Source organism: Trachypithecus francoisi, unplaced genomic scaffold, assembly GCF_009764315.1.
Source record: "Trachypithecus francoisi isolate TF-2019V2 unplaced genomic scaffold, Tfra_2.0 Lachesis_group0, whole genome shotgun sequence".
NCBI classification, from domain to species: Eukaryota; Metazoa; Chordata; class Mammalia; order Primates; family Cercopithecidae; genus Trachypithecus; species Trachypithecus francoisi.
In genome coordinates this window covers 77,868,017-77,883,142 of record NW_022681453.1, presented here as the reverse complement: position 1 = coordinate 77,883,142, position 15,126 = coordinate 77,868,017, and the positions used below count along the sequence as shown (strand labels likewise).

The 15,126-nt window shown below is 39.9% G+C and overlaps 1 protein-coding gene across 3 annotated transcripts in view; it reads left to right on the top strand.

Annotated features, from left to right (window-relative positions):
- The window catches only part of NECTIN3 (nectin cell adhesion molecule 3), a 130,492-nt gene extending 115,691 nt beyond the window's left edge, over positions 1 to 14,801 (top strand). For 2 of the 3 annotated variants that reach the window (XM_033211346.1, XM_033211349.1), the window contains exons 8-9: positions 12,992 to 13,054; positions 13,840 to 14,801. In XM_033211346.1, coding sequence (XP_033067237.1) covers positions 12,992 to 13,054; positions 13,840 to 14,019 — 243 coding nt within the window. In that variant the 3' untranslated portion in view covers positions 14,020 to 14,801. Of the gene's footprint in view, positions 1 to 203; positions 310 to 12,991; positions 13,055 to 13,839 lie in introns of those variants that run through there. The other variant, XM_033211348.1, reaches the window with a different exon arrangement.
- The last annotated feature ends 325 nt before the right edge of the window (positions 14,802 to 15,126 follow it).

The following is a 15,126-nucleotide window of genomic DNA, read 5'->3' as shown; positions in this document are numbered from 1 at the left end:
GGATGTTCTACTTCAGCTGGTTGGATCATAAGTGTCACTCAACTCTAATTAAGTTCTGTAATTGTTAAGATAATAGCTCCCTAGCAAATTTTCTTTCTCCAACAGTTATGCTTTGCTCTGTGGATGTCCAGCCTAGTATCCCACCAGGGAACTCTCATGCAGATTTCTGGAACTTTTTCTGTATGTGTCTTTCTCTTCTTCAGGACCCTCCCTGTTCCACAGATTTCAGTCACTTCAACTTTCCTGAATGCCGAACTCCGTCTCCCCAGTTCAGCAAGATCCTGTGCTTTTCTTGATTTTTTCTCTTCTTATGCCACCAAAAAAATATATATATATATATATCAAAAGATAACACATGTGCATGTGTGTGTGGATATTTTGTGTGTATGTATTTTTCCATTATCTGGGATCCCAGTCCTATACAACACAGTTGTCCAGTGTCTGAAAACTGTTGTTTTATGTATTTTGTCCCAATTTTCTATTAGTTTATGACAGGAAGATTAGTCTGGTATTAGTTCTCCATCATGACTGGAAGCAGAAGTAAAAATGTATCACTTGTCAGTATAAGGAAGAAGCATTAGGACAAGATATATCAATCAAATGAAACTTTTACAATGCCTTGTGGAGTTATAAGCAGAAGAGAGGGAAAATGCAATCAGATAGACACAGAGCACGTGGTAGAGAATAAACCGAAGGAAGAAGTAGGAAGGTCTTGGAAGAAAGACTCAGCAGAGAAAATCACTGGGTTTTCCATGATCCAGTAATTCCAGAAATCTCTTTGTTTAGGGTTGAATGAAAAATAATTTCAACAAGAATCCTAGGTATTAATCTAAAGTTCTGGTGGGTGGATAAAGAAAAGAGACAGAATTCCCTGGTCAACAGCAGAATTGGGAGAATAACAGAAGCACAAATAGAAGTGAACTAAAAAGGAAAGGGTAATTATAAAATATTGTATTATTACTTGGATTCAGAGTTTCTTGACAGGCATAGGAGAGCAGTATATAGTAATTTGTTCCTTTTTTCTAAGGCATGACACAAGAATTCAGGCAGAATCAAAGTAATTAAGTAACATATTATGCATTCTTCATATACTCTGTACTCCATAAAAAACAGTGAGTGCACATTAAAATATTTAATTATGTCTAGTATGCAGTGAGTGGCAGTGGGAAATTACCCATGGATGTGACAGGGAAGCTGGGAAACTGCTTGAATTGGGAAGGCAGCAGTGGAAGATAGACCAGTTACACGTGAGGTGTGATGGAGAGTGCTTAGTGTATCTTTACTCACAGCCTTAGGAACTGAAGGAAGATGGATGGTCCTTCAACAGGAAGGTGGTGAGTTTGAAGTATCTTGTCAAGGTGAGATTTTCAGAGCTAGGGGCCTTTAAAAATTTAGGAAGTTGAAGTTTTAAAAGATATTATTGTTTCATTTCATTTTTAAGATAGGAGAATCTCGAACATGCTTGTATGCCAGGAGGAAGGAATCAGTGACAAGAAAAGTAAGAGAGTTGCAAGACAAGGAAATGATATGGAAGTTCTTGAAGGTGTGGGAATGATTTGCTGAAGTGGGGAGAAAAGCTAAAAAAGAGTGAATCGGAGGCATAAGATGAGTCATTTTTGTGAACATCCAGGTCCCTTAAGATAATGGCCTAAACAGAATGGAGAATAGAGTAACCTAGATGCCAAAGTCCTTGATGGGAAAGCTGTTGTGACTATAAAGGTGGTAGCTAGAAGGAGTTCTGCTCTCTCTAGGTTTCAGAAAATCCTGGAAGAGGTAGATACCAGTTGGTGATAGCAGTTAGAGGTAATGGGTTAGGGAAAAGTTTGAGAAGGTAGGAGTTTTAAAAGTAGTATTGTTTAAGGTTTACAAATTGCAGTGAGTTAGGGTAAAAGAGAAGTATGGTTCTAAGGAAGGAAGTACAGAGCTTTGGGGGATGAAATTATGAAAGAAAATAGAAGATTAAAGAGACTTAAATTTGGCATCAGGGACAATGGTTCCAAATGGAACTGTAGTTTGAAGGTTTTTTACTGCCAGAGTCAGGAGAGTGTTTAGGGTTATTTTATGTCCTGTGACAATAGCAACTTGAAATCTTAGTTCTGTCACCACTGAGAATAAACCTTAACAACTCTGAAAGCTCTACTGGTAGGATTTTAAGTATTATCTATATGGAAACAGGATGAAATATAATACATATGAAAGACAAGAGGCTCTGGTTTATTTGTTGGATCAGAGAAGGTAAAATGTTTACTAAGATAACAAATAAGATTCCAGATTCCAGATAGCCAACTAGGTGCAGCAAGGAGGAACATCTGCAGCTGAGAGACAAGGACATTGGGAAGACTAGCACACTCTAGAAAATCTTCAGAGGGAAGGAATTGAGAGTGGATGGAGGGAGGACACTGAGACTGGGCTGAAGCGGGAGGAAGCTGGGAACTCTGCACAGAGTGGCTGAGCACCAGAACTTTTTCCTAACCCCCAATGACTCCTGGTGAAGGGGTGAGCTGAACAGTTGAGGAGTGAGCCTTGGACCTCTGGGATCCTAGCAGGAGGAGACCCAAAACCTCCACAGACACTTGAGCTGCTTAAAGAGGTGGCGGGGCAGCACTCCAGCCTGTGTGGAAACCAGAAGGTTTGGTGTGAGAACAGCTACAGTGGAGTATGGCCAAGGGTGCCCATCTCCCAAGGCTTGCCATGCTCCTCTAGGAGACTTTAGCCTTGGGTGACTGTCGGATCTGGTCAGAGCAGGGCAGTCTTGCCCTTGGGATGGGGCTAGTCTGATCTGAATGCTCCCCTCTCTTCTGGCCTCTCCCAGTCTGGCTGCGCATGCCTGCCGCACAACTTTGAATACCCAACCAGGGTGCTTCCTGGAGGACTGCATCATAGCTCCTTCACCAGCAGACTGTTCCCAGCTGTTGGAGAACTCCAGCAGACTGCCCTCCACTGACATGCACCAGCCCACCCACAGCCTCCCTGCACCACTTTGCCGGGACACACCCATGCCCCTGTGACTCCCCTACTTCCTTGCCAGTGCACGCACATGGGCAGACCTCGCCTCCCCCACTGGCACACGTGTGACAACAAAAAAATAAAACTGCAGGCCAATATCCTTGATGAACATAGATGCAAAAATCCTCAACAAAATACCAGCAAACAAAATCCAGCAGGAAATCAAAAAACTAATCCACCACAACCTATTAGGCTTTATTCCTGGTATGCAAGGTTGGTTCAATATAATGGAACTCAGTAAATGTGATTCATCACATAAAACAGAACTAAAAACAAAACCACATTATCACCCCAATGGATGCAAGAAAGGCTTTTGATGAAAATCAACATCCCTTCATGTTAAAAACCCTCAACAAACTAAGCATTGAAGGAACATCCTTCAAAATATTATAATAAAAGCCATCTATGACAATTATAACTCACAACCAACATCATACTGAACAGGCAAAGGCTGGAAGCATTCCCCTTGACAACTGGTACAAAACAGGGATACTCAGTCTCACCACTCCTATTCAACATAGTACTGGAAGGCCTGGCCAGAATAATCAGGCAAGATAAAGAAATAAAAGGCATCCAAATAGAGAGAGAGGAAGTCAAACCATCTGTTTGCAGATGATATGCTTCTTTACCTAAAAACTAGATAGCCTCTGCCCAAAGGTTCCTAGATCTGAAAAACAACTTCAGCAAAGTTTCAGGTGGCAAAATCAGTGCACAAAAATCAGTAGCATTCCTTTACATCGAGAACCTACAACCTGAGTGCCAGATGAAGAACACAATCCCATTCACAATAGCCACAAAAAGAATAAAATACCTAGGAGTATAGCTAACCAGGGAGGTGAAAGATCTGTATAACAAAAACTACAAAACACTGTTTAAAGAAATCAAATGACATAAACAAATGGAAAAACATTTCTTGCTTATGGATAGCAAGAATCAGTGTTTTGAAAATGGCCATACTGCCCAAAGCAATTTACAGATTCAATGCTATTCCTAGCAAACTACCAATGACATGTCTCACAGAATTAGGGGGAAAAAAAAAAACTTTAAAAATTCACATGGAGCTCATCACAGTGGATCACATTTGTAGTCCCAGCAATTTGGGAAGCCAAGGTGGGTGGATCACTTGAGGTCAGGAGTTCAGGACCAGCCTGGCCAACATGGTGAAACCCCATCTTTACTAAAAATACAAAAATTAGCCAGGCCATGGTGGCACGCCCCTGTAATCCCAGCTACTCAGGAGGCTGAGACACAAGAATCACTTGAACCTGGGAGGCAGAGGTTGCAGTCAGCTGAGATCATGCCTCTGTACTCCATCCTGGGTGAAAGAGCAAGACTATCTCAAAAAATAAAATGAAAAAATAAAATTTACATGGAACTTTAAAATTTCTAACAGAATTAGGAAAAACTTTTAAAATTCATATGGAACCAAAAAAGAGTTTGAATAGCCAAGGCAATCATAAGCAAAAAGAACAAAGCTAGAGGCATCATGTTATCCAACTTCAAACTGTATTATAAGGCTACAGTAACCAAAACAGCATAGTACTGGTACGAAAACAGGTAACAGACTAATATGACAGAATGGAGAGCCCAAAAATAAAGCTGTACAACTAACATCATCTGATCTTTGACAAAGTCAACAAAAAACAAGCAATGAGGAAAGGACTCTGTATTCAATAAATGGTGCTAGGGTAAATGGCTAGCCATATACAGAAAATCAAAACTGGACCCCTTCTTTACACATTATACAAAAAATCAACTCCTACCTATTGGATACTATGCCTATTACCTGGGTGATGAAATAACCTGTACATTAGATCCCCATGATACACAATTAACCTATGTAACAAACCTGCACATGTACCCCGAACTTAAAGTAAAAAACAAGCCTGAAAAACTAGTGTTAACACTTTTGAAATTAGGGATGAAAGCCTCTGTGACTTTAGCAAATCAGGAGAGTGAATATGGATTATAACTCAGTAGAAATTGCTGTAAGATAATACATGAAAGAGAAGTTGAAATACGTATTACAGATTTAGAGTAGCCCAAGACTTTCTAGGAAAAGATACAAGAATAATAGAATAACATATGCTGAGTATCCATCAGTTAAAGTATTATAGTTTTATTCAATACATATATATTAGTCACCAAATATATGTACAGTATTATTTAAGACACTTTTCAAACAGATATTTTGTTAATTTTTTTTTTTAAATATCAAATCCTGTTGAGGACATGGAGCAGCTGAGACTCTTATTCATTACTGATAGGAATACAAAATAGTAAGATGGCCGAATAGGAACAGCTCCAGTCTCCAGCTCCCATCGTGAGCAACACAGAAGACAGGTGATTTCTGCATTTTCAACTGAGGTACTGGATTTATCTCACTAGGGAGTGCCAGACAATCGGTGCTGGTCAGCTGTTGCAGCCCGACCAGCGAGAGCTGAAGCAGGGCGAAGCATCGCCTCACCTGGGAAGCGCAAGGGGGAAGGGAATCCCTTTTCCTAGCCAGGGGAACTGAAACACACAACACCTGGAGAATCGGGTAACTCCCACCCCAATACTGCGCTTTAAGGAAACAGGCACACCAGGAGAATATATCCCACACCTGGCCGGGAGGGTCCCACGCCCAGGGAGCCTCCCTCATTGCTAACACAGCAGTCTGCGGGGATCTATCCGTAAGGCAGCAGCGAGGCAATAATTAATAGTCTACCAACCAAAAAAAGTCCAGGACCAGACGGAGTCACAGCCAAATTCTACCAGAGGTACAAGGAGGAACTGGTACCATTCCTTCTGAAACTATTCCAATCAATAGAAAAAGAGGGAATCCTCCCTAACTCATTTTATGAGGCCAATATCATCCTGATACCAAAGCCTGGCAGAGACACAACAAAAAAGAGAATTTTAGACCAATATCCCTGATGAACATCGATGCAAAAATTCTCAATAAAATACTGGCAAACTGGATTCAGCAGCACGTCAAAAAGCTTATCCACCATGATCAAGTGGGCTTCATCCCTGGGATGCAAGGCTGGTTCAACATTCGCAAATCAATAAACGTAATCCGGCATATAAACAGAACCAAAGACAAAAACCACATGATTATCTCAATAGATGCAGAAAAGGCCTTTGACAAAATTCAGTAGACCTTCATGCTAAAAACGCTCAATAAATTCGGTATTGATGGAATGTATCTCAAAATAATAAGAGCTATTTATGACAAACCCACAGCCAATATCATACTGAATGGGCAAAAACTGGAAAAATTCCCTTTGAAAACTGACACAAGACAGGGATGCCCTCTCTCACCACTCCTATTCAACGTAGTGTTGGAAGTTCTGGCTAGGGCAATCAGGCAAGAGAAAGAAATCAAGGGTATTCAGTTAGGAAAAGAAGAAGTCAAATTGTCCCTGTTTGCAGATGACATGATTGTATATTTAGAAAACCCCATCGTCTCAGCCCAGAATCTCCTTAAGCTGATAAGCAACTTCAGCAAAGTCTCAGGATACAAAATTAATGTGCAAAAATCACAAGCATTCTTAGGAATACTGAATAACCTGCTCCTGAATGACTACTGGGTACATAACGAAATGAAGGCAGAAATAAAAATGTTCTTTGAAACCAATGAGAAGAAAGATACAACATACCAGAATCTCTGGGACACATTTAAAGCAGTGTGTAGAGGGAAATTTATAGCACTAAATGCCCACAAGAGAGAGCAGGAAAGATCTAAAATTGACACCCTAACATTACAATTAAAAGAACTAGAGAAGCAAGAGCAAACACATTCAAAAGCTAGCAGTAACAGACAAACAGAGAGCCAAATCAGGAATGAACTTCCATTCACAATTGCTTCAAAGAGAATAAAATACCTAAGAATCCAACTTACAAGGGACGTAAAAGACCTCTTCAAGGAGAACTACAAACCACTGCTCAGTGAAATAAAAGAGGACACAAACAAATGGAAGAACATACCATGCCCATGGATAGGAAGAATGAATATCGTGAAAATGGCCATACTGCCCAAGGTAATTTATAGATTCAATGCCATCCCCATCAAGCTACCAATGACTTTCTTCACAGAATTGGAAAAAACGGCTTTAAAGTTCATATGGAACCAAAAAAGAGCCCGCATTTCCAAGACAATCCTAAGTCAAAAGAACAAAACTGGAGGCATCACGCTACCTGACTTCAAACTATACTACAAGGCTACAGTAACCAAAACAGCATGGTACTGGTACCACAACAGAGATATAGACCAATGGAACAGAACAGAGTCCTCAGAAATAATACCACACATCTACAGCCATCTGATCTTTGAAAAACCTGAGAAAAATAAGAAATGGGGAAAGGATTTCCTATTTAATAAATGGTGCTGGGAAAATTGGCTAGCCATAAGTAGAAAGCTGAAACTGGATCCTTTCCTTACTCCTTATATGAAAATTAATTCAAGATGGATTAGAGACTTAAATGTTAGACCTAATACCATAAAAATCCTAGAAGAAAACCTAGGTAATACCATTCAGGACATAGGCATGGCAAGGACTTCATGTCTAAAACACCAAAAGCAACGGCAACAAAAGCCAGAATTGACAAATGGGATCTAATTAAACTAAAGAGCTTCTGCACAGCAAAAGAAACTACCATCAGAGTGACCAGGCAACCTACAGAATGGGAGAAAAATTTTGCAATCTACTCATCTGACAAAGGGCTAATATCCAGAACCTACAAAGAATTCAAACAAATTTACAAGAAAAAAACAACCCCATCAAAAAGTGGGCAAAGGATATGAAGAGACATTTCTCAAAAGAAGACATGCATGCAGCCGACAGACTCATGAAAAAATGCTCATCATCACTGGCCATCAGAGAAATGCAAATCAAAACCACAATGAGATACCATCTCACACTAGTTAGAATGGCAATCATTAAAAAGTCAGGAAACAACAGGTGCTGGAGAGGATGTGGAGAAATAGGAACACTTTTACACTGTTGGTGGGATTGTAAACTAGTTCAACCATTATGGAAAACAGTATGGTGATTCCTCAGGGATCTAGAACTGAAAGTACCATATGACCCAGCCATCCCATTACTGGATATATACCCAAAGGATTACAAATCATGCTGGTATAAAGACACATGCACACGTATGTTTATTGTGGCACTATTCACAATAGCAAAGACTTGGAATCAACCCAAATGTCCATCTGTGACAGACTGGATTAAGAAAATGTGGCACATATACACCATGGAATACTATGCAGCCATAAAAAGGATGAGTTTGAGTCCTTTGTAGGGACATGGATGCAGCTGGAAACCATCATTCTCAGCAAACTATCACAAGAACAGAAAACCAAACACTGCATGTTCTCACTCATAGGTGGGAACTGAACAATGACATCACTTGGACACAGGAAGGGGAACATCACACACTGGGGCCTATCACGGGGATGGGGGAGGGGGGAGGGATTACATTGGGAGTTATACCTGATGTAAATGATGAGTTGATGGGTGCTGACGAGTTGATGGGTGCCGATGAGTTGATGGGTGTAGCACACCAACATGGCACAAGTATACATATGTGACAAACCTGCACATTATGCACATGTACCCTAGAACTTAAAGTATAATAAAAAAAAAAAAAAGGAATACAAAATGGTATAGATGCTTTAGGAGACAGTTTGGCAGTTTCTTAAAAAACTAAGCATATACCTCATGCCTATAATCCCAACACTGTCGGAGGATCATTTGAGACCAGGAGTTTGAGATGAGCCTGGGCTATATAGCAATACCCTGTCTCTACAAAAAATAAATTTAAAAAATTAGCCAGGTGTGGTGATGTGTGCCTGGCTAATTCTTATCAGAGATTAGATAGCCACACAGTGCAGAAACAGATACATAATGCTTTCCATAGCCCAGTTCCTAATTCAGGGCCTTTTCTAGGGTGGGTTGGGTCCTTGTCTGAATACACAATTTTATTAAATATTAGATTACAAAAGTTACAATGATTTAATGATGAAGATTCAGAATATGGGGTAGAGAAAAGGAACTTACCCATTCACTTATTGTCCAATCAGTGCAAGTGAAGATTGTTTGTAGTGTCCAGGCACCATTTTTTCCTCTTCAAGCCTGAGAACTTTCTCTTCTTGTCCTTTATTGTCAAATGCACCACTTCTGGCTATTTAAAAAAAAAAATCTTCTACCATGAGCAAAAGACAGCAATGTTATTATTATTCATAAAGCTATGGCTCTTTAAAATCTGTTTGTATTGAAGCAGAATAGACAGATCATTTATCTCTGTAGTTCCCAAATACTATTAATACTTGTTATATTGTTACTTATGACATTGCATTACTGACTTCCAGAGACTTGAAAGTTGTTACCACATTTAATAGGTGATGACCAAATACAGGTCTTAACCCAGGGTGTTCAGCAAAGTGTGAATGATCATTTATTTTCCGGTCATGTTAAATTTACCATTTGGAATTTTAAATATAAGCATAGAACAGCACATCTTCCAACCAAATCTTCCCTTGAACTGTTGAGGCCATAAACACTGTGTTCCTAGAATATGCTCCCTTTCAGTGTTGAGTACCCCTGCTTTCCCCCACACTGCCACGAGGAATAGGCAAGGACCATATTGTTATCAGAGACTATGTTCAAGATTTCTTTTCCTTTTTTTTTTTTTTTTTTTAAACTTTTCAAAATGAATGTACTACTGTTAAGGAATAGAAACAACCACCAGAAATCTTTGGTTGCCCTCCATTTGGTAGCTACTGTTTATTTCTTGGAAGCCAAGGTTGCTTAGAACATCACTTAAATTGCCTTTTTCTTCTACAAGTGTCAGACTTAGAAATTAAGTCACACTATTAGACATGAGGGACTGCTGAAGAAAATGGTATGAGCAGACTGTGGCATGTCTGTCAGAGGTTCCTTGATGCTGGTAAAGGAGGTAGTGGGTTATGATGGCTTCTACTGACTTGTCCTAAGAATCAACACAAATGTCTTTAGGTTTTATTATTGTAATAAAGGGAAACTTGAAGTAGGAGGAAATGAGATTGTAAATTGATTTTTTAAAGATATCCAGATACCACTTTTTAAAATATGGATTAACTCTTTCATGGCTTAGAAAATTCACACCCACCCCCTTTACAGAGAAGCTTCTGATTACACCACCTCTTGTCAAGTTAGATGCAGCAGTGAGTGATGTGAAATCATTTCTTAATTATCTGTATTAATGGATGGAAAATAATAAACGGCAAAGAAACAAATGAAAATGCTGATTTTAATATAAGGTATTTTTTCCCAAGTCTAATTTCCTTTGACCAGGACCAGCTACATAATTCCTGAGGCACAGTGAAAAATGAAAATGTTGGTCCCCATGTTCAAAAATTAAGGCTGTCAAGACGGCATTATTAGGTGCCTAGAGAGGGGGTGAATGAGAGGCTCATCTTCACTGGGACATGGCCTCCAGGCACCTGCCGTATGCACCATGACTGTGGGCATGTGCTCCTAAACCAATGCCCAGGCACCTGCCTGGGCTGAGGACAGCAGCAGTCACTGGAGAGGGGACACTGAGAGGGAGGCCACGTAGGACCTGGGGCAGCCAGATGGGGAAGCAGTGACCAAGAACCACACAGATAGCAGGAGGCAGGGATGCCTGTGAGCCTAGCCTACAAGTCCCTGAAGCATGCTTTTTTGTCTCATTAGACCACTTACAACAGAAATTAATGGTGAAATTATTAAGAAATCTTAGATGACAACTGCAAAGTATTAAAAGTATTAAACCCCAGGGGCCCTGTGTGATTGGCCATCCATCCATGACTGGCCCTGCCTTGGACTTTTACCAGTGTTTACTGGTTAATATCACCCGATCATGTGGGAAGCACTGTAGAATTATGCTGACTTTGACAGGAGGAGTGAACATGTCACATAATTTGCAACATAGATAACCTTGACATAAGATATCAAGAATTGATGACAGTTTACATTCCAATACATTCATTAGTGAACTATTCTTATTATTGCACAAACCCACACTAAGGTAGAGGGATGGAGGAGGATGACTATGTTAGTCTGTTCAGGCTTCTGTAACAAAACGCTGTAAACTAGGTAGCTAACAAACAACAGAAATTTATTTCTTATATTTCTAGAGGCTGGGAAGTCCAAGATCAAGGTATCAGCAGATTTAGTGTCTGGTGAGGACCTTATTCCTGATAGATGGCTGTCTTCTCACTATAACTTCATAAGAAGGAAGGGAAGAACTCTGATCTCTTCAATCCCTTATAAGGGCACTAATCCCATTTATGACAGCTCCACCCTTATACCCTGTTCTCCTCCCTAGGGGCCCCCCCCCCACCTTTTGATACTTTCACATTGCGATTAGGTTTCAACATACGAATTTTGGGAGTGTACAAACATTCAGACCATTAGCAATGGCTAAGAAAGGCTCACTACTTACTGGAGTTGAAAGTTAACATTAGGGACTATAAAACAAGACAGTCATGATATGTGCTATAATAGAGATAAAAACAAGAACAATAGGAGAACTAGGAGTAAAGAGATTAACTTTGACGGAATGTGGACAAGCCTTGTGAAAAAAAAGAATGACTTTAGTCAGGCCATGTTGGCTAGGCAGAATTTCTACTCCCAGAGATTTGTCCTTCCAAACCAAAAGGGACAGTATGAGCAAAGACAGTTAAATGCAGAGCTTGTTGAGAGATATGCCTGCATGTGGCATATCTGATTCAGGCATTATTTTATTAGATTGACTGAACATCTATTTTCCCGACACTAAAATGAAAGCAGGGATGTAAAAATACAGAATTTAGAATTAGACAAAGCCACATTTGAATCACTATTTACCACTTACCGGTTGTGTGACTGGAGACAACTTGCCTAACTAAGCCTCATTTTTAGTCATCCATAAAATAAAGATACTAGTCTTGTTGAAGTATTAGGTGAGATAATATTTGTGAAACACTTCAGCCAGCACTCTCTATCTGGAAAAGGGGAAAAGCAAGTAGACTTATAATTGTGATAATAAATGCTATGAAGGCTCAGAAAAGGGTGGCTATCTCTGCTCGAGGGTGTTGTGCAAGGCTTCGTGAAAGAGGTGATATTTGAACTGAAGTCTGAAGGGTGAGTCATGTGTTTGTAAGCTGAGGAAAACAAAAAAATTCTTCCTGGGGTGAGGTTTGAAAATGAACTCCCTTTATAATCTGTGTGGGGTGAGGGTGGGGATAAGAATGGGAGAGTAGCAAGCAAGAAAAGGATGATCATATATCCTTCAAATCTATGTATAAAGACAAAAAAAAATGTCTCATTAACCACCCCATACCACTTTTGCCTGATTCAAAATATCAGACTCTTCCACTGAGAAAAGACAGGAGACCTTCTGTGATGACTTCTCCCTCATGTAAGATGTAAACCAGTTTGCATGAGAACTTCTGCAGCAGATGTTGTCTATGTTTTCTCTTTTTTTTTTTTAAGACCAAGTCTCGGTTGCTCTGTAGCCCAGGCTGGAGTGCAGTGGCACGATCTTGGCTCACTGTAACCTCTGCTTCCCCAATTCAAACAATTCTCCTGCCTCAGCCTCCCAAATAGCTGGGATTACAGGTGTGCACCACCACGCCCAGCTAATTTTTGTATTTTTAGTGGAGACGGGGTTTCACATGTTGATCAGGCTGGTCTCAAACTTCTGGCCTCAAGTTATCCACCTGTCTCGGCCTCTCAAAGTGCTAGGATTACAGGCAAGAGCCACTGTGCCCAACCCTATATTTTCTTCTTTCTAGAAGTCAAGAGCCAGGAGAGAGTGAGTGAAACTCTTAAAAAATATGGTTGCTTTTCTTATTCTCATGTGGAACATTTTGCTTAGTTGGTAGACATTTATAACAAGACATGATTGGCTCTTTTAAAAATAGGAATCTTACTGGTTGATATGTTTGCCATGTGTTTTACAGTGCATGTCTTTTTGTGTTTTCTTCCAGCCTGAACACTTGCCTTTGCAGACTCAGTTCAAAGAAAGAGAAGTTGGCCATCTTCAGCACTCTGTAAGTAACCATGTTGTGGCTATCAGCCCAGGTGGAGCTGGTAGCTAACATGCTTATTAAAATATCATTTAATTCTGTACAAGTTCACTTTATTCATCTTTCCCCTATTTGAGTGTCTCTGCTAAGATCTGGTAGTCCTTGAATTTTACTCTTAGAAGTAATCAAGTTTTATGAAACCAATAACGAGCAGAAGAGTCTGTACCAGAGACACCACAGAACATCGTGGGGGGTTCATTTTATAAGTGCTAGCTGTGGCAAGGTCAAGCCAGAAGGAAAGATCAAGACAAGATGATATTTTTGGCAGAGTTTATTTTCAGTTTTATCAGGCATATGTTCAAATGCCAGTTCATTTTTCTGTGTCCTTTCCACAGTTCCCCAGAGCTGAGTTGAGGTTTCTTTTGTTTGGTTGGTTTAATTCTCTGTATACCTCGTATGTTCATTTTAAGCTTGAGCCTTGCTTTAGAGACTCCTGAGGTTTATAACCCTGTTCTTCTCCAGTTTACCTTAACTGATAGCAACTCCAAATTTCAAAATGTGAAACTGATCCCAGTCTCCATTAGTCACAATTTAGTATCTAGGAGCTACTACTATTCTTGTTCAGGGTATTGTAAGCAACAAATGACTGAAAAATATAAGTTGTTGAACTTACCTTGCCATTCAGTAGTATTTGGAGTAGTGAATCAGGGACACTAAACTGTAATGAATTGTATTCTTGCCTGTTTTTACCAGTGCTAGAAAAATGCAAACAGCTGCTCTGCTAATGTAAGCAATGTTTGAATTTTTAGAATGGACTAAATAGCAGGAGTTTTGACTACGAAGATGAGAATCCAGTTGGGGAAGATGGCATTCAGCAGATGTACCCCCTTTACAATCAAATGTGCTACCAAGACCGGAGCCCTGGCAAACATCATCAAAATAACGACCCTAAGAGAGTCTACGTCGACCCACGAGAGCATTATGTGTGATTTTTCTCTTTTTCCAATGGGCGTTATAACAAATGTTTATTCTTAGATTAGGGAGAGAAACTAAGGCCAATAGTTGTTTTACTGTCTCTCGTATAGAACCGTCCCACTCTAAGGGTATTGGAGGTCCTAATGAATGACGTAAAGCCAATAGCAAATTTCTTTTCTTCATTAAGGTTCCTTAACCACCAGCTGTGTTTGTGAACTTGACTATGGCTTTGTGTGTTTCTGTGACGATGGTGTTTAACTGCTAACATTTGGCCTACAATGGCATTTTCATTTAACAGTACGGCATCTGTCTGTGATAACTACAGTGATTCTCCAGAAAGAAAGGCCCCAGCTGGTACTATTAACCTCATTGGGTCTCAGCCATGTTAGCCTGTTCATCTGTAATTCACACGGGCATAAAAATGAGTTCAAAATCCATTTCACTAATTATTTAGCTGGGATTTGGATTTCCCTGACATGCTTAATACAATTACAATACCTGTGTACAAACAGAGGCCTGAGGAAAGAGGCAAAATTTGCTCTTCATCCAAACAGCAACAAAAGGCAGTTGAAACCTTCAAGCCTGTTGGTTGCTTTTAAACCCTCGTGTTATTATGATATATATTCCTTGTTGAACACTGAGGTCCTGAGGGATACATATCTCTTTCTGTTTTCTGCCTACTTTTGACTAGATGTATGTAACAAAGGCTCTTCTTTTGCTCTGTCACTGTTCCTACAATACTGTTCTTTACTAGCTAGATTAGCCTATTTTGCACCTATTAAATTCTAAAAACCTTCTTTAAATGATGTACAGCCTTTAACCTTGTTCCTCTTTTCTCTAGTATTATACATGACAGGCTCAGCTTTCACTTCTGAAATTTCTTACAAACGAATCCCAGCCGCATAGTCTTTACCTCCCCTTCTGCAGTCTTCAGACTACTTATCATCCATGTTTTATCTACCTCAGAAAAGCCTGCTGGAAAGTCACCATGTAATAAATTCTGCTCTTAAAAGCCAGGTGAACATTTAGAAAACTTAAAAGAAGAGGCACTTCAATGTGGCATGTATGTTAAACTGACGTGTCTTTTATCCCTTCTCCCCTACTTTACCTGGTCACCAAGA